The 27,692-nt window shown below is 42.1% G+C and overlaps 1 protein-coding gene across 2 annotated transcripts; it reads left to right on the forward strand.

Moving 5' to 3' along the window:
* pxylp1 (2-phosphoxylose phosphatase 1) lies at positions 1-26,243 on the forward strand. 2 transcript variants are annotated; one of them, XM_083773380.1, is made up of 6 exons: positions 1-116; positions 1,356-1,499; positions 16,910-17,089; positions 18,162-18,288; positions 23,802-23,941; positions 24,341-26,243. In XM_083773380.1, exons 2-6 carry the CDS (start codon positions 1,421-1,423, stop codon positions 25,366-25,368), a joined length of 1,554 nt encoding a protein of 517 aa, XP_083629506.1. In that variant the 5' UTR covers positions 1-116; positions 1,356-1,420; the 3' UTR covers positions 25,369-26,243. The 2 variants fall into 2 exon arrangements, with proteins under 2 accessions (XP_083629506.1, XP_083629507.1); XM_083773381.1 differs by lacking the exons at positions 1-116; positions 1,356-1,499 and adding an exon at positions 13,617-13,748.
* Positions 26,244-27,692: the final 1,449 nt, after the last annotated feature.

Consider the following 27,692-nt stretch of genomic DNA (forward strand, 5'->3'; position numbering starts at 1 on the left):
CAGCCAGCCAGCGCTCTGTCGGTCTGTCAGCAGTCGGCAGTAAGCGGAGAAGAGAGGAAGAAGCACTCTGTGGCTGGTGGTTTCTGTGACTGACTGACTGACTGGGATTCCTTCAGGTATAGAGATGATCAATGATGGTGGTGTTGTGACAATGATTCTATCGTCTCTCGTCAGTGTCGTGCATGCGTTTACACTGGTTATTTGCATGTATTCTGCAATGGCAACTGATGCATCTTTTTGTTACTATTGCTAACTAGCCTGCTAGCATTCATCATGCAGCATTGCAACTTTTTGTAGTGTACATGTGTAATTAAGCCTGCATAAAGAAGTAACGGTTACGGGATAGACTCGCAATAAAGTTAGAAAAACTTACAATAACATAATTGTCCCCTTTGCGGCATTCCTTTTGTGTTTTCACTTCGCAATAACGTTGCGCGAGAAACGTTAACTTATTTAGTTAATGTTGACAAGATTAGCTAACTTGCTATAACTGGTTAAATGGTAACCACTAACCAGTGTGGGTAGCCTTTCTTTTATCTTTAATGTAGGGTGAATTAATGGGTTGTGCGTGTTTTCTGTAAAGGTTTGATTGGATGTGAGGCTGAGCTACTGTGCGCTTTTCTGCCTGAACACTCAAGCACCCATTTATCAGCGCTGCTGGGTGTATTTATAGACAGTGTGTCGTGTCTGTGTAATGGTAGGGTTTATTGTGTAGGTCTACAGTAATAGGCTGCTGCAGGACGTCTCATTTCCCTCCTCCATGTCTGCTGAGTTTCCAGTTGCCTGTCTTTGCATGGGCCACGCATGAATGGAATAGTGCCAATGAGTGGAATGGACTCAGTGGAAGAAAAAGGGTCTGGAGACTGGAGACTGGCACTAATTGTACTGTAGCCTACGAGAGAGACACACAGAGAGAGAGAGACTATCTGTGAATGACGGTTCTGCATCCTCTGCAATGTCGTGATTATTACTCCAGGACCACAATAATAGAATCGCTTCAGTTACCACCACCAAGTATGGCATCTATTCATGGCAAATGAACTGAGAGATGTCAGATGTTACATTCGGGAAGCCAATCATTGACTACTTGCGATCGCTAATAATATTCCTTAAGCTGCAATGCCATTACAACACTATTAATGTGACACCTGTTTTATTATATTTACGGTGATATTTTCTTACTAGCAGGTAAGCTGCGTTATCAGCCTGTGGTCATCAGTGTCAGGGTTGTATTATTGCTTTTTAACAATGGAACAATAGTGAGTTTACATAATAAAGCTGCAAATATGAATTTAAATTATATGTTGTTCCTGTTTGTCACCTCATTATTTAACCTAAGTTGATATTTTCTCCAGACTGCGGGAATGAGGCATGGTGTGGATGGCTGACGGACAGGGACGTGGACCTATCACGTGACAGGATGCTGGCTCGGAACCGCTTCATCCTCCTGGTGGTGGTGGGGGCGGTGCTGGCCATCGTCAGCCTCAGTCTGCAGTTCTGTAAGTTGGCCGTGTGGGCTTTTATCATGCAGTCCTCTTCAGGTTACGACTTACCACCAATTATACACATTTTCCATATCTATGGACCTTTTTTTATGACGTAGTGGTTGCCCTTTTTGAGGGGCGCTAGCCCTATATTCAGATATTAGTGTAGATTTCCGTCCTACACAAACATTAAATTCCCATTGACAATTAATGGATAATTTTACGTCATAGTGTCTGAGCACATAGGTATAGTCTCTATTTTACGTCATGATGATATACGATGATTAGAATGCCCCACACTTCACATCACACAGGTGTGATTTTTATTATTATAATAACGCAACAGATGTTTGTCATTGTCAGTCTTCCTGCATACATGTGGCTGTTTACAGTATATGATCAGTTGATCACGCATATGCATATCCTATCCTCTCACCCTTTTCCTCTCCATTCACACCCAAACAAAGCCCAATTCCCTATAGATGTTCTCGTTCTGTAAATATCCCCCACTACCACTGTGCACCAGGATGCTCCACAATCAGGGAGGTTGTGGGACACAAGACAAGCCTGCTATGAAGTCAGTATAGTTGTACACAATGGTGGCCTCCTTTGTATAGAACTGGATGTGGCCTTTTCCATTAAGTCATTACCCAGCATCTCCTGCAGGAATTGTCTAGACAGTGTGTCCCTGCTAGCCACTTTGAATGCAAGGAAACTGGACCGCTCAATATGTGGAGCCAGCCTCCCTGGCACTGCATGCAGATCTCAAGCCTCTAAGGCATTATTAGGGGAGAGAAAGACATCAGATGAGGAAGCAGGCCACGGCTGTAGTGGAAATTTGATGAAATTTGTATTTGGTTGAAAGAGTAAGCTATTTATTTTGCTCTGATTTCCTGACAAGTCACTGCTGTGGATGTGTTTCTGGCAAGCATCAAGCTTCCCAGGACACGTGTATAGGATTGCACACACACACACACACACACACACACACACACACACACACACACACACACACACACACACACACACACACACACACACCTCTCTGCCCACATCTTTTTGTGTGTTGTTTAAATGCCAAGCAGTACAGGGCTATGGTTTGAAAGACAGAGAAAGAAAGTTGTTTCTCACTCGTCTATAGTGTAGTGTGCTTGCACCTTTTGGTTCTTTTTAAGTATGAAGGGTAACCCAGAACCTTCCAGAACCTGTTAAGTTTTGTTTTTTGAGGGGCACTATTATAGCCCCCCCCTATAAACAGCTTTTGTTCCCTCACGTCTCATATTTGCCATTGTCAATGAAAGGAGAAAGTAAATTTGTGGCAACACAAACATTAAATCGGCTAACCAATCACATAAATACAGTTGTTCATGACTTGATGTATAATAAGAGCGCCCCTCACTTCACACTTTTGTTAACGTTTCCATAAATTAGAACCATCCCTGAAGGGGGATGAAAGTAATAAAAAAAAACTTGTAGATGTGCTATTTCTTTTAACATTTTGAAAGTTTAAGTTGTGAGTTCTACTGTAGGTTCCCAGAATTTAGGCTTAGATGCTTAGTACTGCCTCCTGAGCAGTTCTGAAAACCTTATCTTAATCCAAGCCGTGGCATATGGAATCAAATCCAGAACATGTAAATATATGTTTCACGGCACAAACCCAATTTGTGCCCAATACGTCTCCATACGTCCTGGGAATGATAGTTTTTGTAGTTGAAAATTTTAGATTTGACAATTTCGATTATTTTGTGACAAATTAGGAACAATTTTGATACATAAATTGAAAAGGCCTTAAAAGGCAAAGCAAAATGGTGAATGTAGCAAGGCAATGTACCTGCAAGATAAAAAATCACACCCGTGTGAACTGAGTGGTGCAACTCCCCTCTCTCTCCCCCCCCCCCCTCCTCATCTCTCTCTCTCTCATTAGCAGGCAACAGTACAGCACTATCTCTCTCTGTCACAACAGCGCCCCTACTTGTACTAATAGTCATATTCGTGCTCATTAACACATACATAGGTGAACACAGGTGAACACATAGGCGGACACGGACATTGCTGTTCCTTGGAGTGGTTGCACTACTCAAAAATAAATGTGTTTACTGTGTCTTACCACTGGGGCCTATAACATTAGCTATTCCTCACTATCAGCCTCTGTGCCTTCTAATCTTCCTCTTCGGCAACATTGAGAGGCAATGAAAGAGGTTACAATGAATTAAATCCACTCTCCCGCTGATTGAAATGGCTGTGGGTTGATAAAAAGAGAGAATTAGTTACGTTGTTGCATTCCTGTAGATCTCTTTACGGTTTCCCAATCTAAAGGACTGCAAACTGATTAAAAGGAACCTCTACCCTAATAATAATAATAATTATATGATATGATATAGTACTTTATTGTCAGTTCACACTGAAATTTGTCTTGCGACACTGCAGCCAAGTATGCAGAAACACATATACAAAACACAAATAACAAGACAATTTACATACATAGAGACATGAGCAATATCCACCGCTTAGATTATCCTGTGGCTACTACATCTCCTGATTAAGCCTCAATGTCGACTGGTAGACAAAGGACCTCTTTAGTCTGACCTTATTGTATGCTGGTACACCATATCTCCTTCCTGAAGGTAGCAACCTATATTCTCCATACAACACATGCTTAGTATTAGAGGTGATATTCCTTGCTAACCTTAGGATGCTGTTATCATATGTGGATGTATAAAGTTTCTGAAGTTGTTGTCCAACAATCTTTGAACAAATGTTCAGTTGTTGCAGCAGTTGTGACTTTAGGGCTGCAGACAAACATCCATACCAGGTGGTACTACAGTACTGAAGAACACTCGTAATAACAGAAGTGAAAAACAAAAGAAGAATCCGTCTACTAGAACCGAAGGATCTTAGACGGCGAAGGAAGTAGATTCTTTGCTTTGTTTTCTTACACACTGAATCAATCTGATCTTTCCATGACAAAAGATGGTCTATTACTACTCCTAGGTATTTGTACGTACATACCTGGTTGATCGGTTCACCATGAATAGTAATGGGGGATCTGTGTATCTCTGGTGGTGTACCAAAAACAATCTCTTCTGTCTTTTTTGTGTTAATGATGAGAGCGTTGTTATCACTCCATTCAACCACCTTATTTACTCTGTGTTGGTGCAGTCCAGGATCACTGGAACTATCTAGGAGAGAAATCAAAACTGTATCATCTGAGTATTTTAGAATGTATTGGTCTGGTGTGTCAGTGCGACATTCAGACAGGCATTCCTCAATACGACAGCTGTCAGTATAGAGGGTGAAAAGTACAGCTGAGCTCACACAACCCTGGGGAGCACCAACATTAGTAGTTCATGCTGATGAGAGGGTTGTGTTCACCTTCACCCTCTGTACTCTGTTAGTAAGAAAAGAAGCATACCAGTGAATTAAGTATGGATTCAGTTCCAACTGTACCATTTTTGACACTAGTATATCAGACTGTATTGTGTTGAAAGCTGAAGAAAAGTCTAAGAATAGCACTCTCGCATGATTCTTATTTGACTTATCTAGGTGTTTTGTAATTAAGTGGACCAGTGTGACAACCGCATCCTCTGTACCGCAACCCTTTTTGTAGGCAAACTGACTGGGGTCGAATTTGTCTTTGGTTATACTGACAAGATGTTGTAACAGTATTCTTTCAAGTGATTTCATAATCACTGAAGTGAGAGCTATGGGTCTGTAATCCTTATGTTCTTTTGGACATTGGATTTTGGGTAGTGGTTTTATGTGTGAGGTTTTCCAAGACAGGGGAATTGTGTGTGTGTCTACAGAGGTTTGGAATATTGGTTGCCACACTGGAGCCAGCTCAGATGCAAAGTGTTTGAGGAGAAAAGCACTGCATTCATCTGGCCCATTAGCTTTCCTTGTGTTAGTACACTGAAACACTTTCCTTACATCCTCTTCAGTGATGGTAATTCTGTCTGAGGGGGCAGGTGTTACAGCCTTCAGTATTTCAGTGCACTTTGAGGAATTGTCCAATGATTCAAATCTGGCGAAATTGGAAAAGACAAGTTCATTTTCGGTCACAATAGGTTTCGTTGGGGTTGACATTCCTGTCATAGATTTCATAGTATCCCATGCCTTTTTGTGATCGTTGACATTAAATGCATCCTCCAGACGCTGTCTATGTGCCAATTTTGCCTGTCTCATTTTCGTTTTTAACTTTTTATCTGCCAATTTAAGTGCACCAAAATCTTTGTTTATGAAAGCTGTTTTCCTTTCATTTATTACATTTTTTATATCTTTTGTCACATATGATTTGTTGTTTGGATAGATTTTTATCTCCTTTGTAGGAACAACCAGCTGTACACAAAAATTAATATAATCGTATGTAACTGTGGTGATTTCATCTAATCATCTAATCTCTGAACGCAAGTTGTTCCTTGTTGTCATCTGTCCATGTCCTGACTACCTTCTTCTCTGGCTTCCCTCTTTTTAATTTGGACTTATAGACTGGGGTCATGCACACAACATTGTGGTCAGAGGTCTCTATCGGTGGCCCAATCTTGGCTACATATGCATTTGGAATGTTTACATAGCACTTGTCCAAAATATTATTTTTCCTTGTCGCATCCTTGACGTATTGTTCAAATCCCGGCAGCACAGTGTCCAGATAACACTGGTTTAAGTCTCCAAGCACGACTGCTGGTGCGTCTAAAGTAATCTTTATTGTCCCGAAGGATATTTGTCTTCCCTGTTGTGTTGTCAACCCTGTTGCGTTGTTAACCACTCCTAACACACACAAACGCATATTAACTGTATATATGATGATTTCGGGTGTGACAGTCACAGTACAGTACAGTACAGTACAGTACAGTACAGTACAGTACAGTACAGTACAGTACAGTACAGTACAGTACAGTACAGGGACCCCCCGGGGACCCCACACGGTAACTCATTTCTCAACCGTTTCGCCCGAACCGGCCCGGCACCCTGGGCACGTTCCTGTGGGTCTGGAACTTCCGGGGACCCCCCGGGGACCCCCACACGGAGTTGCATCACTCACTTCACACGGGTGTGATTCTTTTATTCTGATAATCTCAGTACACCAGTGTGTACCATGGTCTGCCATGAGACAAGTTCAGGTGTGCCTTGGGATTTATGTGTCAACTACACATTATTATTGCAATATACAGATATACAAATATGTTATGAATATTTGTATTTACTCTGAAAATAAACATTTTAACCAGATTCCTATTTTGGGCATGTCATTATAGGAGAACATTTAATTTTTATTTCTTTTCCACATAAACGGATTGACAAACTCACAGCGTGGTGCGAATGCGATGCAGCTATTTTTGTTCTGAATATAGATGTGCCTTGAGAAACTGACTTGACCATTGGTGTGCCTCGGGTCACAAAAAGTTTGAAAACCACTGCACTACACTATCAACTGGCATGCTCATTATTTTAGCAGTACTGCTGTCATATTTATTTTTAGCGCATTCTCTGTCTTCCTCTCACATACACAAATACAGAGATCTTGAGCCATTATCCAGTAAACCCACAGGCAGTTGCATGTGGGACAGTTCATGTTTAATAGATAAGCTCTTGTTTTTTCCACCTCTTAAATCTTCTGCCGTGCCCTCTTCCTATTCTCCAAAACTCCCATCATCTTTACCCCCTTCTCTTCAATTATCCCTATCTAAATGTCTTCCTGTCATCTCAGTTTGAATATAAATACATAAGATTTTGTTGACACTGTTTGACCACTACCATGCAAGACAGACAGACAGACAGACAGACAGACAGACAGACAGACAGACAGACAGGCAGTGACAGAGTGTGATGCATGATGCAGTGAATGTTGCTCTCTCGCTTCCTGCAGAGCCTAAAAGTGAAACTGCGGCAGTTGTGGACTTGACTGTAGTGGCATCATGATGATCACCACATGCTGACTGACATGTGGGGGCTTGCACAGCAAAGCTCCTGCTGGCAGAGCACAAATGGTAATGAGAGTCAGGGAAGGAAAGGATAAATGGGAAAGAGTGTGTTGAGTGAGATGAGATTGTAATGCCAGGAATATGTAATCAAGAAACAATTTTGAGATGAATAACGATGGGGCAGGGGAAAGTGACTGAGGTGTGAGGAGAATGCTGTAATACGTATGGTTGTTGGGTGAATTTCACAACAAGGAGGGGCTATCGTGGTGGGATGAGAGAGGGAAGGATAAAGGGAAATGGGCAGAGAAAATAATTGGAACATACAGATGATACAGTGTTGAAAAGAGTGTTGAGAGAACTAGGCTGGAACAAATGATGTGGCAAAGAGAGAGAGAGAGAGAGAGGTGGACACACTCTGACTCTGCCCCTTTGCCCTTGTTCTGAGCAGGTGAGTTATAGTCTGTCAGCCACAGATACACTGCAGGGAATAGTCAGTGAAGAGGCTGATTTAGGACTCACTTGTTGTGTCGGGTCATGCCTCACGTTTAAAGTTGCTCATCGACACCCTGCCAGACTGTTCTGCTGATTGCGCTGTGCTGTGCCTGCGTGTGAATAATGTTCTAGTAACAACTATATTTAAAACTGATGCATTCCAACTATGTTTGGAATAGCTGTAATGTTGTACTACATCTACAACACCAAGAAAAAGACACTGGATTATGTTCCGCATGTAGTTTGTTAACACTTTAGAGCTGAACAGAGCTAGGAGGCTTGTCAACACATTTAACCAGGAACCAGGCAAAGCATAAACAAGATAGATTTGATTATGCACAGTTAGCCGTAGACAAGAAGGCGAGATTTGATAAAATAGCATTAATCTAGCATTAAAAATAATATTTTTGAGTGGTGCAACCACTCCAAGGAACAGCAATGTCCGTGTTCACCAATGTTGTTGTTCACCTATGTGTCCGTGTGACGTTAATGAGCACCAGTATGACTATTAGTACCAGTAGGGGCGCTGTTGTGCCAGAAACAGAGAGAGAGTGCTGCACTGTTGCCTGCTAATGAGAGAGAGAGAGAGGGGGGGGGGGGGGGGGGGGGTTGCACCACTCAGTTCACACGGGTGTGATTTTTTACCTTATTTTAGCTTCCTTCGCTAACCACCGCTTGCTTCCATGGTAGAAACAGCCATATCCCAAATCCTCCGTTCACGCGCCCGCAGTCTTTAGTGCTCATAATGGGATAAAGTACGATGTTCTGAGCTTAATAAAACATTAATTCAAGCTCCAGCAAACGATATCAATGCATTGGTCACTAAAACACAGCCGTGACCCCTAGTAGAACATGGGCGGTTAACACTTCCGGTTCAAAATACCATTACACAGCTTTTCTTTTTTTCTTATTTTGTGCATTTCACTGGCACTGGCCACTACCGCCTACCTGCCATTGGAGACTATACTTGTTATTTCAATCCAAGGCTCAGAGCGCCATTGACGAGTCACTAGTCATTTGGTGTTTTCAGTGGTTTACGATAGAGGCTGCTCTTCTGCTATATTTGTGAATGATCCAGGGACCTCCAAAGGAGATTACACCCGGAAATCACATTGCCGGGTGTACATTTTCAAGTCTGTTTAGAATAATATTATAGGATTTATTTAAAAAAAAAAGTCTCTGCTTTCTGTTGCTTTTTAGCAAAAACAAGCTACATTCAACTGCCTATAACTATGGAACAGAGGGTCGCAATTACATTTTTTTTTTCTCCAATGGAAGCAGAGAGACTCCTTCGTATTTCGTGATCTCGATCTTGAAAAGTTAGTAAAAGCGGTCGAAATAAGTCCAGCAATAGACAATGTTTTAACTCTGGCAGAGTTAAAACCCATAAATCCACTTGACGTCTTGACTTGTTAGCTCATCACTAGCAAAATACTCTGAAAACAAACACTCGTTTTATGTATTCCTTGTCAGTTTGTATAGCTAATGACTAGCAAAATACCCGGAATGCAAACACAGGTTCTAAAATAGACCAGTCCTTGATCCTCATTGGCTGAGGCACTTGTCGTGCCTAATGCCTATATCCCTAGTGTTAAAGGGATAGTTCAGTTCATTCAAAGTAAATGAGTCCACAAAACTAACGTCATTTGTATTGTTGACCTATTTCTAAAATATTAGTGCAACTTTCGTAAAACGTTTTGCCCCTCTATTACACGGAACTATGTTTTTTGTGTCCATATCACAAACTATCCCTTAAAAGGGGAATTTCTTCCCCTTTTTTTTACAAAAGTAAGTTGATAATTATGTTTTAAAAAAAAAGAAAAAAATATATATAGGGCGCGTGTCCTGGAGCTGGTCCTCCAGCTGCTCCTGGAGGGGTCTAACGCTAGAACTCCTATTCAATCGTGCAATTGGTTTTTGTTTTTTGTTCACATCTGTTCTAGATGATGTGACAGCAACACTCACATGCATTGTTGACACTGCACTCTTCCTGGTCTACGTGAGCTGATGTGAGCTGACGCTAAAGCTCAGCCTTTTTGTGAATCATTGCTTTATTTTATGTATGGCTTGTCTTTGTTCTATGGATTTATTACCATTAGCTATTTTGTTTTTCATATGGCAAGGTAAGAGAAGCAAAGTTTTTGTCCTGTATATGTGCAAGGTTTACAAATCTCTTTAAAATGCTGCAGATACCGCCACACTGACCGATCGGGCTCCAGTACCTTCCATTCATTTGCAGGGATTACTTTCTTGTAGAAACTAACTGTAGTCACTATACAGTATGAAAAAGTTAGGCCCACCAATGCAACCAACCAACTAGTCTAGAGAGGAGTCCTGTCATGACTAGTGAATACCTTGAAAGACACAATTTATATCTATGTCTTGTTTTTGTCACATGGCTTGTTGCCCAAGACCAGTCAATGCTTTGCAGGAGTTCCTCAAATCAACTTGTTGATGTGGCAGTGCAAAACCTAATGTTATGATATGACTTAATTTAGCCTGTCTGTAATTACTCACCTAGGCCTACACCCTATAATTCCACCACACAAATGTTATGTCTTAGTTCAGTACCCTCATTGTTGTGTGTAGATAGCTCTGACCTAGAATGAAAGAGCCTTTGACCAACCCAAGAAAAGTGGAGAAAAAAACGATTTCTTTTTAAATGTGGCCATTTTCTGATGGATTGTTTTTCTGGCATAATGTAATCCTTCCATGTCTTATAAAAGCTTTCTGTATGGTCAGTGGCTGTGGGTTTACTCTCTCACTCCCAGTAACAGCTAGCTGCTGTTTGCCTTGTTATATGCTGCCAACAGTAGTAATTAAATGTGAGTTGAGAAAGATGTGACTCTGCCTCTTCTCTTTTTGTCTATTAGCTGTGTTTGTCAAGGCACACAATTGTTCATAGGAAAATATCAACATGTTTTATAAGTAGCACAGGGAGAAGTGTGGGTGTATGGGTGAATACAAGAAGACTCACCCTGTTTCTGTTTTCCTGACAGAATTTTCCCCAGTGAGGGGTGGGAGAGGCTGGACAGCAGACGGCTGGATTTTGAATTTCTCTAACTATAAACTTTCATGACAGCAGACAGCCTAAGTACAAATATAATTTATGAAAAGCTACTACAGTGAAGTCTGTTCACAGAAGTTGTTGTAGGATATGTGGGGATTATCTGACGAGGTACCATTTGAGGGGGCAAAACCTTACATATACTAAATAATACTAAATTGTTTATAGGGTCAATATAAGTAATATAATATAGCCTTTCCACAAGAGTATCTTTTTATATTTTTCCAAAAAGAATACAAACAGCCAATAGCATTACAAAGTTATCCCCCTCACTGGGGAAAATTCCGGGAGGAAAAACGGGCACGCACCGGTGTGAGTCTTCTTGTTACCGTATGGGTGCCTATTCGTGTGTGTGTGTGTGGGGGGGTGTGTGTGGGGGTGTGTGTGTGGGGGTGTGTGCACACGCGTGTGCATGTGTGCGCGTGTGAGAGGAACCACTTAAAGCATAGCATTCTTGCCAACAGGAATTCAGTAATAGTGTGGAAATAATGACTTGTGCTACTAAGGTTGTGTAGCTGACAGATGGTGAGCTGCAATTGGTTTTGTACCCATCTCTCCCTTACACCCACGGCCTGTTAGCATACACTTTTCCAGATGCCTTTTCCTCCCATGGTACAGGCAGTACACAGCACTAGTGCCAAGTTGGTTGGAACCCACCTGTTAAATTCTGAGCCAAATCACTCATACTACATCTGCATGTTTACACCCGATTATACTCTGATATTGTGCCTGCAATAAATGTATTGGTGTGCATTTCTGAGGCATCATCATCTTTCCTCAATGCTACTGCAGTTGAGCTGTGCCTGTCAGTCACATACTCTCAGTGATTGTGTGTTGGTACTGGCAGCCGAAGAGGAGTCAGGTTTACGATCTGTGGTTTCCTGAAGAGATTGAAGAGGCATTGTGAGTGGATTGACTATATTTAGTTTCTGTGTGGGTGTGTACGTAATTAGTTCTGGAGGAGTAGGTATAGTATATTGTAGAACAGATGCTAGTTATGTTATTTAGGCAGAGGCTATTTAACATACAAAATAACATAACGAACAGTGATGAATTTATTGATTCCTCCTCTTCCTTTCATATAGTGATATGCTAAAAACACAACATGAGATCACGACATCGGTATTCGGTATCGGCTAACACAGAAATTGAGGTATCGGGATCGGATTGTAAGCGAAAGAAGTTTATCGGGACATCCCTATTAAATTATGAATATTTAAAGGAAAACAACATCAAACTGTAACTGTAGGGTATTTCTTACTAGGCCTACACTAGCTCTGGTCCATTGCTCTAATGCGTTGCATTTAGCCAATGCGTTGCATTTAGAGCTATGTTACCGATGACTTCTGGGGCTCGCATGAATGCAGACCAGCCTCTCGTCTTTAGCATAAATAAAAATAGTTTTTGCTACTCACCAAAACAAAGTGCTTCCACTAAGGAAAGCCTACTTTCCTTAGTGGAAGCACTCTGAACCCCCCACCACACGTATATACATTTCCAAACCCTCACCAGGCGCACCTCTTCTACTACAGTGAACGGTAGAGTGACTGATGTTAGTCTGCCTCAAACGTTACTCTTTTACCTGCTTTTTACTAACACTAACATTACAAAGATGCCCAGAACATCGAGATGAACCTCTTTAGTTTATGGCTGCTAACCTGCTTAGTTTATGGCTGCTAACCTGTTTAGTTTATGGCTGCTGTTTATTTTATGGCTACTGAGTGGCAACATAAAAAAATAAAAATAAAACGGAATGTCAAAATATCCATATCTGAGACCAGAGCCATTGAATAATGGTTGAGACGAAGCAGTGAAAGATACATAGCGTCAGTCTTACCCAATACCCAATCTTTCTGTTTTATGAACACAAGGCTACTGTACTTTATACCTAATACTTTAAATGCTTAGTATGACGAAAAAGCAGGTAAAAGAGTAACGTTTGAGGCAGACTAACATCAGTCACTGTAGTAGAAGAGGTGCGCCTGGTGAGGGTTTAAACCTCACAGCTATGTCGAGTCCACCTACAGGAAATACGTAAGCTGCGACCATGAGGCCCGTTTCTGAATTCGTCTATACCAACAGCTGGTGCTGCTTGGTGGACCTTCCCATGAGCAGCTACTGGGAAGAGAGGCGTTGGACCTGGCCTTCTAGCGGTGTGTCCGTCCGCTGTGGGAACAACATTGGGTGGATTTTGGGCCCATGGGATTAGCCACGCTACCGGGAACGATATGACACCGGGCGGCAATGCAAGGTTGTTGGAGGGGGTTCGAACTTGTATGCCTACACTACTTGTGCCATGGAATGCTGGGTGACATGACATTCTTGTTGTATCGCGACATATTCCTTGATTTTGTGGATGTAACTTTGCTGCACCTGAACTATTTATGTCCTTGTATGCAATGTCCTCTGTGTGGACATAACTTGTGTGTGTGTGTGTGTGTGTGTGTGTGTGTGTGTGTGTGTGTGTGTGTGTGTGTGTGTGTGTGTGTGTGTGTGTGTGTGTGTGTGTGTGTGTGTGCGCAAGCGTGCGCATGTGCGTGGCATGCATGCTCTCGCTAGTGTTAGGGCAACCCCGTTACAAAAGCCCCTTTGTGTCGGCAACCATGACTGAGTTGGCCTGGTGGACCGTCTGCGCAGGCGTGTGTGTGAGAGACAGTGTGTTGGTTAGCAAGGGGACAGGTTGTGGCAGTGAATGGGCTCCAGTGTGTGGCAGGGACTCGAGCAACTGAGCACTCATCAGAATGTTCTCCCTCGTCTCCGCTCGCCTTCTCCTCTTCCTCGTCACCGGTGAGTCTTCTATACCCACACCACATATACGGTGAAACCCAAAACCGCTCCAGGAAGGCTGCCACTTTGTGTACAAAAACCTGGGGAACGCCTACAGGCGGTGTGGTTTGTCTTCGCTGAATTCACTGATGCTTTAGTTTGCTGTTTATCAGTGGTTGACTGTTATGTAAAGCTTATGTCCTTGTGGCTTCGTTGTTGGTAAAAATCAAACCACTAGTGCTGCAACTATCGATTATTTTCTTAGCTTTTACTTTTAAAATTAAACAAACAATCAAGCATGTCTTAAACTTTGGTTAAATACTTAATATCAACAAATCAATATAAAAAATGTATTGAAATTTACAAATTAGTCCAATTAATTGATTCAGCCCTTTTGGACGCAACTGTCCATTTATGCTATAGACATGCCCTTGAGCATAGGATGGCAGACAGACATGATGATAACTAAAAAAATATTATGTTCATATGATACGATCACCATTATGCACACTTGTAACTTTCACCAGGAAAATAATTAATAAATACCGGTAAGTAAAATAGTTCCAAAAAAGTTCAAATGGCAGACTATGACCTTGTGAATCGACTATTTTTGGCGAATTTTCCTCCCAGTCGCACACAGGGATGCTAGGGTTCAAGTTTAGTTTTTTAAGTCATATCACCCAGCACGACATGCACATCATAGCATCATTGTTGAACAGCATCGAGGTATAACGTCTAATTTGAGTATTATGAAGGTGATGATCATTATAGAGACTACATGAGAAGAATGAGCAACAGTTGTGTGAAACTGCACCCTGCCAGCCCCTTTGACATGTCAGAAACCACTGCCTTTCAAACAACACTGTGGACTTTATGAGCTCAGCTGGACTCTGAGGAGATGGAACATTTTGTGTGTGTGTGTGTGTGTGTGTGTGTGTGTGTGTGTGTGTGTGTGTGTCACACACAGTGGCAATGGAAACTGTCTAATGTGCGCATGTGTGAGCTTTTGTACACTGAAGAAAATAGTAGAAAATGACGACGCAAGTCGCATAGCAAGACCTATAGTTTAGAGTTGGGGTTTAGTTTAAGGGTATGTTTAATTTCAACATCAAGATCAAACTGGATATTCTCTGTGATTTTGGATATTGTACTATTTTATATTCCTGTTTTTTAGAGTAGAGCTTAAAACAAACCAGTGACATTAGGGAATATTTTTATGTGTCTGGATTGGAAATCGTTTAAAACCTTTATTTTAAGTAAAGTAACTACTAACTAGTTACTTTCATAATTTAGTAACTAGTAAAGTAATTAGTAAGTAGTAGTAAGTAGTAAGTAAGTAGACTAGTAAATATATCTATAACTAATTACTTTTTAAAAGTAACTTGAACAACACTGACTCATCAGAGTGGAGAATAGAAATGGCGGCTGTGGCTCAGGAGGTAGAGCAGGTCGTCCAATGATCCCTGGGTCGGCGGTTCGAATCCCGGTCCTCCCGTCCACATGTCAAAGTGTCCTTAGGCAAGACACTGAACACTACATTGCCTCCAATAAGTTGGTAGGTGTGAGCTTGCAACCATTGGTGTGTGAATGTGGAGAGTGAGGACGCTGGAATCGACTGTGTGGCACTTCACCTCCCAATGTATGAATGAACGAACCATTGTAAAGCGCTTTGAGCACTTGGAAAAGCGCTATAAAAATCCAATTCATTATTATTATTAAGTATAAATCAAGTTGAGCAAAGCTACTCTTCTCTGCCCCTCTCTTTCTCACACACACACACACACAAACACACACAGTTAATGATGGCTCATTCTGTGTGCCTGCCAGACAGACAATTAGCTCAAATGAAGGCAGCTGTACTGTGTGTGCATGTGTGTGTTTGCGCACGCGGCTCACACACACACACATACACACACACACACACACACACACACACACACACTCAGTCTATGCATGCTAGAGAGACAGCATTTCATAGAACTGTGTATGTGTGATTTGTTCAGAGAGTTTTGTAAATGTCTGAAAGGTTGTCATAGAAATGAAAGACCATTCTTCACTGTGTTTTCTGAAGGTGCCTTGCTCCCTTTCTCATTGCAAAGGGATGTGATATTTGCCCAGTCCACTGCTTGCTTTCAGAGTGTGTGTGTGTGCGTGCGTGCGCGTGCATGCGTGTCATTGAAATAGTTCCGACACCTCTTCCTCTCATTAGACCATTTCTCTGCATGTCTTTGGTGTCCAAGACAACAGTGCTACTGCCAATGGTGATGGGATGAGGAGAACAGAGTTGTTGGTATGGAGAATGGAGATTAACTGGCACTATGTGTTCATGCAAGGGTATGACTCTGACTCAGTTTCATTTCACTCTTATTCTTACCAACTAAATTCTGTCATTTTCATGAACAAAGCTATTTAAGTTTTAAACCTCATACATTATTAATTTGGTCATGTACAGTAGGTTGACAGGAAATGGGAGAGATAGCCTGACAGTGTAACGCTGTCAGGCGTTACACTGTCAGGACACTGTCGGGACTGTCAGGACTACCAGCCTAGGTGCCCGGACTGCTAGGCTGGCCCGGGCCTGGTCATGATGACAAGTCTTCATCTCTCTTGGGCTGTCACGAAATCAAATTGAAGTTGACGATTGTCACTCAAATAATTGTGATTAACAATTTAATTGTGTGTTTGGAATTGAACATATGAATACAAATGTAATTCCTGTTTGCCTTTTAGGCTTCATAATAAAAAAAAATCACAGGACACATTATGATAAATAACTTAAATATACAAATACAATTATTGACATATTTAACAATGTTATCTCATGTAAATAGCAGAAATTGCTGATCTACAAGCTTCGTGACTGTTGTGACTGTTGTAGAACTGCTATTTCTGCTATTTTCAATAATTTAAAATTTGTGAACAGTTTTACAACATGGAAACAAAAGGATTATAGGGACTGCCCATAACGCCGACATCCCATTACTCCGACTACGTGGCTTCACGTGCGGTTAGGGACCGGGTCAGTAACGTTTGAGTCGGACCAACACGCCCTCGAAATAATTCAATGAGACGTCGGATTAATGACACACGACCACAATTATGACGATTATGCAAAAATAATTGCAATCATATCAAATAATTGATTACTGTTAGACGATGATGTAATAATTTCTCTCCTCCAGTGAACCTGATCCCCACCACTCCCATGGGGGAGGAGCAGAGGGGCCTTGGTGTTGTAAGCCAGGGGAAGAGCAGGAAGAGGGTGATCCCCGTCCCCCACACTGAGCCCCCAGAGCCTGACCCCGTCGCTGAGGCCTACGGCTACTGTAACACCCCCAACCGCAGCGAGCAGGCCTGGGAGGGTGAGTCTGCTCTACTGCATGGATATGCACACACGTTTGTTACTATACTTGTGAGGGTATCACCATTTTACGACAGCCATTTTATGAATACCATTTGTAAAAACAAACAAAAAAACCCAGCACGATTCAGACTGCACAAATTCAGCCCCATTTCAGCCTGGTTTTACCACCAGCGCCAATGAATGTCGGGAACGACACAAGTGGCTCTTTTCCTCTTGTAGTGTGACATGTCTGACTGTCTGCGATGACCCACAATACTACGTAACATGTTTAATGTTTGTAATGTTTTACAATAATGATAGGCTTGGATAATAAAGGCAGCAATGTTCCGATTTCTAGTGCTGTGATGAATCTCTCGTTAGCCAGCAGTTCAACCTGTCACACATGCTGGAGGTCAGCTGTGGTTTATAGCCAGGTCAAGGAACAGCAATGAGAGATCGGAGCATGTTCAACAGATGTGTGAGAGAGGTATAAACTCAAGTCTAGTCCATACCATTCAGTGTATGTAATGTTATGTAAATGTATTCTACTGTTTGCCTGTCTGTTTTCCGTTTTGTGTTTCTTGTGAGGACTGCGGATGAAAATTAGCAACTGTGCTATATCCGGTGTATTTACGTCCAAGTGACGTCCATTAATATGCTTTGTCCTGTCCAAATAAACAAATAAAGTAAAAAGTAAAGGATATGAGCATCCCGTGGCCATGTCACGGACACCAGCACACGCGACCCACTGTGGCGTCGGGTGCAGATGCAGGTCTGCTCCAGTGTTAACACACACATGGTTTGGTGTTAACACACACGGTCTTCTCGATGGCGTCACACCCGGTCTCGCCAAGATCCCACCAGTAGCTGCCGCTGATTGGACTGGCCCGCCACAGGCCCAGATGGAGGCTGTATTGTGAACTATAGTCAATCAATACTGCCCCCATCTGGCAGAGTCAGGTTATGATATAGTATTATATATATATATATATATATATATATATATATATATATATATATATATATATATATATAGTGTATTAACAATACAGATCTGTGATCAGATAATGGTATCCCGTCTCTTCTACTAGGTCACAGTCCAGCAGACTACAGGCTGCTCTCAGTGCAGGTGATGATTCGTCATGGAGACCGCTACCCCCTCTACTACATTCCCAAGACCAAACGGCCTGCCATCGACTGCACACTGTCCCCGAGCAGGTACACACACACACACACACACACACACACACACACACACAACTGAGGTCCAAATTGTTCAGATTGGTGCAGATCTTTTCTGATCATAGGGGTAAGACAACTCCCCTCTCTTCAGTCTATTTATGAGCAGGCTACATTAAAACAGGCTAAAAAAATTGTCAGTGATGTTACCCATGTTTTAAATGGCGAGTTTGTACTTCTGCCCTCTGGGAGAAGATACAAAGAACCAAAGTGGAAGTACATCAGATTTAAAAAATCGTTTGTCAAAAGTCAAATTTCCCTTGTGGACAATAAAGTTTACCTTGACCTTGACACACACACACACACCAAAACCAAGCAAGGACACAATAAATATTCTAAGTGGTAGCAGAAGGATATACCGTAGTGACTACATAACAGAGATGCATAGTCAAGTCATGATATCACAGACAAATGTGATGAAATGTGTAATTCTAAATGTAACTAGACAGAGGAGTCTGGACGGTTTTATTACAGCACTGCATTGTCTTGCAGAGTGCTGGAGAGTATGGAACAATATGCAACCTTAATGGTGAGAGACAGACGAGTAGTTGCACTGAGAGACAAGAGATTATCTGAACAGTTAGATACGAGTACAAGTTCAGAAAAAACTAATCTTTGATCCATTTGGAATGATGGGTCTAGACCATTATTCACTGTTCTGATTCTATGTAGATTGGAGGCTATATATTGCGCCAGTGTGTCGATGTAGATCGTCTAGTTAAACTATTTAAAAATATATTTCAAAACAGTATAAAAAAAGAAGTGAAATAAGTTTAGGAATAAGGGCTAAGGGTTGGCGAAGATGGGGCCCAAAAGACCAATGCTTATAACCTTTTAACAGAGTGTATGTAATTTCCTGTGTTCTGGTAAATTTTGGGAGTTTGATACTTTTATCAGGCTTGCTTTACTAGCATTGGAAAATGATGGGTACGGTTTCAGCCATTCAAACACAAAAAGTAGGCCTACAGAAATTGATTTGATGACTGAAGCAATGCAAGACCCATGTTTAATAATAACCATTCATTATTTAAGTGAACATCTCTGTATGATTGCATGGACTGGAGATCCTCCCCCAGAAACCTTTTAATGTAGTAGATGTAAGTTCTGTGTTCTGCTGCATTTTGGTAAACTGACTTCACCAGGTGGAGCTGGTATTGTGAACTTCCAGGGGTGTTGGCAGCCCTGAATAGGGCTTAAGTGGTTAAATAATAGCAGGAAACAAGCAGCGATTTTCTGTTTGTCAAGATTGAACTACAATGTCCTACAATGTTTTGGTCTGCCATCCATAGAAAAGGTAGACAAGGCAGACAAGGCCTCGAAAAGGCATTTCAAGCTTTTCAACGTTTTTTTGTGAATAATGTTTTTGTTTTTACCTACGTATCTGTATGGTAGAGTAAGTTAATACAAATTAACCAATAACTAACACGACTGTGGTGGTTGTAACTGGTCTACCTCCTCTTCTATTGAGGCATTTATATCCTGTGGTTGGCTAGTACCACTACTGCTTGACAAGAGGTATTGCATGAAGCCCAAAGTGTCTTTTATCCTCTGCCTAAATGGGATAGCAATCCCAGGTAGGAGGAACAAGTTACGGATTGCAGCTTTAAAGATAAAAGAAGAAATGGGACTCAAACCCATAACAACAGGGTAACTGGTTGTACAAAACAATTACAATGTGTGTGGACACTGGACAGTAAGTAATTTATACTTGGATGACTTGGACTGCTGTGCAGATGCTCTTATACGTATTTAACAAGCCTGTGCCACCCTGTGCCTCTCTCTCTCTCCCTCTCCTACCGTATTTGGTGCCATGTGGCTCTAAGCAGCCAACATTCCACACTGAGGCAGAGTTGAAAGGAGAGGAGGATGAAAGCACTGAGGGTCCCTCCCTCAGGAGGGAGGGATGGATGGATGGATAGACAGACACAATGCTCTGAACGATGGAGCTATAGACTGGGATTACTGGACTGCCAGAGTGGGTGACTGGGCATGCATTATTGGAGCTGCAGCGGTTCAGTGTGTTGCAGGGACTGGCGAGCTTTAAAGCTCATTGCCGACTTCCAAACATCCTGGGCATAATCTGAGTCTGTTTTTATTTAGGCTAGGGTGTAATTATATGCATCTGAGCCAGCATATGTCTTGGGCAGGATCTGTGGATGGGGTGCATCTCTCTCTCTCTCTCTCTCTCTCTCTCTCTCTCTCTCTCTTTCTGTGTGTGTGTGTGTGTGTGTGTGTGTGTGTGTGTGTGTGTGTGTGTGTGTGTGTGTGTGTGTGTGTGTGTGTGTGTGTGTGTGTGTGTGTGTGTGTGTGTGTGTGTGTGTGTGTGTGTGTGTGTGTGTGTGTGTGTGTGTGTGTGTGTGTGTGTGTGTGTGTCTGTCTGTCTGGCACCGGCTCGCCGACCCACTGTCTCCATCTGTGGTTTAACTGGGGAACATTTCCACTCTTTCTTCTTCTCCTTTCCAAGCATGGTTTGTCAGGATTGTCATATCATAATAGCTTTAATGCCGTTGCATTTGGAGCTATGTTACCGATGACTTTGAGCCCCCCACCACAAGTATAAAAGGTTCTTTTTGGCCACAAAGGGATATCTTTTCCACTGGAGGAGCAATATTCTCTATGAAGGTTTTCTCTTGGCAATATCGGTAGAGGGCGCAGTGGAGTAACTAAAAGTTTTTTCCGGTGGAAAACAATTCCCTTTTTGGCCAAAAAGTACCGTTTATATGTGTGGTGGGGGGCTCGGAGGAGGAAAGTAGGCTTTCTAATGACACAACCCGCCTTTGTATTGGTGAGTAGCAAATAGTTCTTTTTATTTTTGCTAAAGACGAGAGGCTGGTCTGCATTTATGTGAGCCCCGGAAGTCATCGGTAACAAGTAACATAGCTCTAAATGCAATGGCATTAGAGCTATGGACCAGAGCTAAATCTTCTTATAGAATCCATCTTGTTTAGTTTCATTGCACCTCACTGCCATTGATCACTGTGTCCTTTCTCCTCCCTGGATACCCCCAACCTCCTATTCTCTCTCTCATTCTCACTCTCTCACTGACCACTAATCTCTCTCTCTACTATCCGACCGGAGATAATAATCCCTGTTTAATGTAATTGGACTCTTCTAATGTCACATTGGTGACTATCAGCCTAATAGACACTCTGACTGGCTCTTTGTCTGCAGTGCGGAGCTCTATTGACATGCCACCGTTTGACTCTCCCACAGCAGACAATTAGTGGACTGTTCCTATCCACACTGTTCTGTTGACAATGGGCAAAACGGTGGCTTATAACCAGGAGAGTGTGTGTGTGTGTGTGTGTGTGTGTGTGTGTGTGTGTGTGTGTGTGTGTGTGTGTGTGTGTGTGTGTGTGTGTGTGTGTGCGCGTGCGCGCGCACATGCGCTTGCAACGTGTGTGTATCGCTGACCATTGCGTGACAAAAGGCTGCTAAGATGAATTGTGACTGGTGACTAAACCCATTAGTACACTACTTTGTGGACACAGCCCTTATCTCTGCATCATGAGCTCTCATTCAGCTGATAACCTTTGTGACCTGTGTGTGTGCTAGAGATGCGTAATTAATCAAAAGTAATCTGAAATCTATTTAGGTTTAGGTTTCACACTTATGTCATCGTGAAACATGGCAATTAATGCAAGATCACACAGGCCAAACATAAGGCCTGATTAACAGATAGTATTATACATGTACTGTACATGATGTTTTTGCACCAATTATCCTCCTCATCGGTAATCATGATTAATACTCATGTTTCCAATATTCAGCTAAATAACCAGGATTGTAATTTGACTCATAATCATGACTTGATGATACCGTGTTAAAGTCTGTGAAGTGCATTGATTGCCTCCTTGCACTCAAACCCGTTTGAGTGTTCCTGTCTGTCGGTAGGAGATGCTCAGTTATGTATACTGTTTCAAAAAGCACCATTCAACCTAGGTTGCATGGTTTGCACCCCTGAGTCAAATCCTTGACTGCTGTTGGAACCTGGAAAGTGTGTGCACTGTGCAGGCGTGAACACTGTGCATTTGTCTTTCTGTGTGCGTGTGTGGGTGTGTGCCGGGTCTAGTACAATATAACTAACACGACTGTGGTAGACGTGCGTGCCTACCTCCTTATTTCCAATTTGCATGTGTGGCAACTTTATCTACGTATTCAAGCACCTTCTCTGCAGTGCATTCTATGTTTATATTTTACAGCCTACATATAGTGTTGGTACCACCAGGGTGTACTACTGTTGTTACTAACTTATATTACTATAGTAAATTACTTTATTAGTCACTCAAACTAATATCTAATCTTCCATATCTCAGTCTCATACACTCCTCTGAACAGGAGCTGTAGATTGTGGTATTGTAGGGCCACCTGGTGGGAGATGTGGGAATTATGTAACTGTTTACTGAAAAGCCAGAGTAAGTTGAGTAACTTGAGTGGTAATCAAGTGGTCATCAAGCTGCAAGCTAAGGCAACACTGTTGCTCAACTACTGTATACAGTGTAGGGCTGTAGGCAGTATATAATATCATATTACTGTACAATATATTTCATTTTCATTTGAAATTTCATTGAAAACAGACAGGATACAATGAAAACCAAAGAAATATCAGAAGACACAAGAGCAGCTTAATAGTACTTAACTACAACTTAACAGCCACACCCAATGTTTACAATAATTACCAATATATAAGTAGTAATTTTGCTGGAAAGTTCTTAAAGATTTGTTTTAGAGATTTCAGTGAAGCTGAAGCAGTGTTCTTAAATTAATTCTGAGAGCATCTTCACTGCTTCCTTGTTTGGGAGTTCAGAGTGTTCAGTCTATTCCAGTTTGGGAATTCAGAGTGCTGTACAAGAGCCTGCCTCGGGGCATGGCATGACTAGCTAAAGCAGAATGTGATGGCTGTGGCTTGTTTGGTGAACAAAATGCATGGACCCAAAATGTCACTGCATCATGTCGTTAGTTGGCTCATAACTGCATTCTGGTCGTAATGAGACATCATGTTAGAAACCTTACACAATGTCTTACAAAAACATACTACTAATTATATTATTCACATATTCTTCCTTGTCGCTGTCTAAAGAAATCCTCTAAAATTGTGGAAATATTATTTTATATTTCATAACAATGATGTTTCTGCTTAGCAAACCTTGTTTCTAAATAACAAATTAATTCGGTGCTGTGCCATGCTTTGACGAGAGCACTGTCATTCCACAAGCAGAGCACCAGAGTGGATTTACAAATGTATCCAAAGTAATGGTGAACATCTTGAAACATATTGAACACATTGTAGTTGCTAAATGCATTCAATACAAATGGCAAGTGAATTATTACTTAAAATGTACTGGGCCGTTTGCTATTGGAAATGCTGAGTCATATCTCATAATGTTAACCACATATTTATTGGATTTCTTCTTACATCAGTGATCAGTCTTTCCTTCTCTCTCTTCCTCGCTCTGTATGCCATTCTTTCTACTCTTCCTAACCTCTCACAGGAAGCCTTCCCACCCCCAGCTGAGCTCTTTCATTGGACACATGGCACTGGGAGGACATGGTAACTGGGAGTCCACACTGGCCTCTGTTCCACGGCTACCCAATCACAGCACCTGTGAGATGGGAGAGCTCACGCAGACAGGTAGCATGTTCTCCTCTCCTCTCCTCTGTGTTGAAATGGGTGTACCTTATAGTCTCCACAGGAATCCGCGGAGAAAAGGTCTTGATTCCGCAGAGAACATTCCTAATTCAGCTGAGAACAATCCTTGATTCCACGGCTTAGTTAATATTCCACGGACATTAACTTATTTAACCTAAAATTCTCAGCTGACAGTTATGTAGAGAAATCTGACAGGCATTCAAAAAGGAACTCAAATGTCATGTTAACATCCTGTAAGTAGACTTAGAAATAAAACTAGTGTTGACTAATCATTACACGTGGCACAGGAAGTCCGTTTCAGTTGTAAACAAGCACTTTCCCAAAGTTATGCTTGTCCACCATTGTGACTGTATCTTCATGTCATCCGTGTTTACCATGCAGGTGTAGTACAGCACCTGCGCAACGGTCAGTTCCTCCGCCAAGCCTACAAACGCCACAAAATCCTCCCCTCCGATTGGTCGCCCCGCCAGGTGTGGGTGGAGACCACAGGTAAGAGCCGCACACTACAGAGCGGACTGGCCCTCCTCTACGGCTTCCTCCCGGACTTCGATTGGACGAAGCTGACTGTCCGTCACCAGTGGAGCACACTGTTCTGCAGCTCCGCATGCGACTGCCCCTCCAGGAACCGCTACCTGGAGGAGGAGCAGAGGAGGCAGTATCGACTGCGGGTGGCCGACACCGAGCTGGAGAGGACCTACGCTGACATGGCGCGCACATTGGGCCTGCTCACACGGCAGCTCAGGGCCGCCAACCCCATAGACTCCCTGCTGTGCCACCTGTGTCATGGCCTGTCCTTCCCCTGCGTGTCTCCGGGTGAAAGTGACGGCGGAGGCTGTCTTACGGTGGCCCAGTTCGCCGTGATCCGCCGGCAGCAGTTGGAGGACGAGGTGGACCGGAGGAGAGCAGGGCTGTATCATAAATATGCCATCCTGGCCACACACCCTTACCTCAACCGCACGGCGGCCAAGATGGAGCGCGTGGCCAGGGCTAACGAGGCCGGCCGGCGCCCGCGGTCAGGTGGCGAAGAGGTGTTCACGCTCTCTTCGGCTCATGATGTGACCGTGGCCCCGCTGCTGAGCGCCCTGGGCCTGGAGGAAGCCAGGTTCCCTCGCTTCGCTGCTCGGGTGGTGTTCGAGCTGTGGAAGAGCCCGCCTGCCGCTGCAGAACAGCAGAGGAAGGCAGTGGGGAAGGGAGCGAAGGCCAAGCAGGCGGACGGAGAGCCGTTCATCAGGGTGCTGTATAACGGCGAAGATGTGACGTTTCACACCACCTTCTGTCGCTTTCACGACCGCCGCTCTGCCCAGCCGCTCTGCCCCCTGGAGAACTTCCTGTCCTTTGTCAGGCGGGACATGTTCGTGGTCCTCAATGCTACGTCCTACCAGGAAGCCTGCTACAGACGTCCTGGATGACTGCTGCGTTGAGATGTGGCAGATGGTCATGTTTTTGTTGTATTTTAAATCTTCATTTTGGAACGATAACGTGCACTTTTGTGCTGCTCATAGCGTCTTAAAACATTGACTGTAACAGTATAATCCTCAACATTCCTCTTTTTAGTTTTTACTTATCACACCCACACACACACACACACACACACACACACCACCACCACGCACCACCACACTAAAAAGCCTTTTGATGTTGACAATCACACCATTACACATACAGTTGTAAACATTATTCTTTTTTACAAACTTTTCTAATATTATGTGTTCCAGCATGTTTGTTTGTAAGAGATTAGCAGTTTTAGAGAAATTGTACGGCACATGGCCACTTTATTCCTAACATTCCGATACAACAGGTAATGTTGAGATTCCAGTTTTCCGAAATTCCTGTGAAAATGGAATGTTTGGAACTGGAACACTATGCTGGATTAATAACTTCCTGTAAAACGTTTGCATTAATAATTATATAATTAGAATGTAGACTTTTGTATTTGTTTTTGATGAAGCCATTTTGGTCCATAGTGTTTCTCAATATGGTTAACTCAGTTGTGACGCTTTAAGTCACGTTATGATGCACCAATACTTATTTCCTTTCCTCTAAGAAATACTGTTGTGGTACGTGGAAACAACAAATGCTTTAACCTTAAAACACTTAATTGCTGAGAACCTTTCCACTACCCAATCAGGGCAACTGTTTTACAAGGCTTGTTATGGTATTTTACTATCCACTGTGATAGTAGCACAGTAAAAGTTACTGAAAAACAAGGAAATCAATGAAATGTGGACCACTTTGAGTACTTGTTTATACTGTAAAGCACATTTAATATTGAGTAAAGGAGTGATGACACCTTACTTTTTTTTCTCTTGTCCTTGTTTTATGGCCAAATATTATTACAAATACACAGACTAAACTAAAATATGTTGGAAAAATGAAATCAAAGACAACAATTTATAATAGCTTAACTCAATAGAAAATGGAATTAAAAACACAGCACAGTCCTCTATAACCCTTATGATAGATAGATAGATAGATATACTTTATTAATCCCAGAGGGGAATATTTATATATTTATTACAGTAGCGCTACACTTACTTTTGTTTTTATCAATGTCACTAGTGTACCACTAGAGGGTACACTAGCTCCACAGAAGATTGTCAAAATGACTCATCTGCTAGTAGCAGTTCTTCACTTTGTCAGCAGGTTGCCATTGCAGAGCGCAGTCAATACATACTTACAAATAAAGTAAAAATGGTTCTGGCAGTAGTCACCACTGCCAGAACAGTACTGTGTCATCTTCAAAAGGAGCATAATATAACACTGACAAGACATCAATTGCACGGCTCATTTTCAGAAGTGCTCTGCTATGGCTGCTCAGCTTCTCTGCTCTCAAAATGCTCGGAATCAGGAGAGTATCGATTGGAATAATACAATAAAAAGCTTTAGTTGGGTACATTACATCTGCACTAGGTTGGCATGCTATTTATCAACCTTGTCAATGCTTAAAAATGTACACAGTTGATGAAGATCTTGCAATAATCTTCATTAATACATTGATTAAGATGTCATTACGCAAAGAGAGGTAGGCTAATGGAGTTGTAAAATCAGAATTTTAGTCACAAACCCTAGTTTAGTTTAGTTTAGCTATCTTGACAGCTTTTCTTTTCGAAGTACTTCCTTGTAGATACAACTTAATTGTTTCTGTCTCTTCCCAATGATTTTTGAGGCTAGGTTCAGTATTCGCTGCAGCTTCCTTTTACATTAAGATTGCCATACTACATTGCCATGTTAAAAGTAAAGATTCCCTCTATCAGGTTCTTATAGACTGTTTCCATAATATGCTTGCTCACTCTAAAGAAGTTGAGCTTGCGTATAGTAGATGGAGGCAGTTTAAAAAAATCTGTTCAGTATATTCACTGAAATTAAGTTTGCTGTCAATAATGTGCCTAAATATTTATAATTGTCTACTATACCTCCACTATTTGACCACTAATTGTAATATACTGTACAGGTTCCTTTTCATGGATGACAAGTTATTTTGTTTTTGTCACATGAATCCCTAAGGAGCTTTTATCGCACCAGTTCTGGAGAGATGACACATATGTATGCTGTATGCTTCCTTCCCCGCTGTGTCCCCCTTCTTCAGTAAGGCAACCAGGGCCATATCATCCACGATATCATTCACACAGACCTGTTGAGGACGGTCATGAGGACGGCCATTTGATTTAGCAAAACTGAAAAACAATTTATAAATGTTTGCTAATCCAAGTAAGAAAAGAACAAACACAAAACA

This window comes from Protomyctophum parallelum (assembly GCF_964188405.1).
Source record: "Protomyctophum parallelum genome assembly, chromosome: 9".
In the NCBI taxonomy this organism is placed as follows: Eukaryota; Metazoa; Chordata; class Actinopteri; order Myctophiformes; family Myctophidae; genus Protomyctophum; species Protomyctophum parallelum.

What these genes read in the sequence shown, in the direction of transcription:
- pxylp1 (XM_083773380.1), top strand. Translation starts at nt 1,421, where the DNA reads ATGCTGGCTCGGAACCGCTTCATCCTCCTGGTGGTGGTGGGGGCGGTG. An exon ending in CAGCCTCAGTCTGCAGTTCT is followed by an intron (nt 1,500 to 16,909) that starts GTAAGTTGGCCG and finishes TCTCTCCTCCAG; the next exon opens with TGAACCTGATCCCCACCACT. An exon ending in TGCACACTGTCCCCGAGCAG is followed by an intron (nt 18,289 to 23,801) that starts GTACACACACAC and finishes AACCTCTCACAG; the next exon opens with GAAGCCTTCCCACCCCCAGC.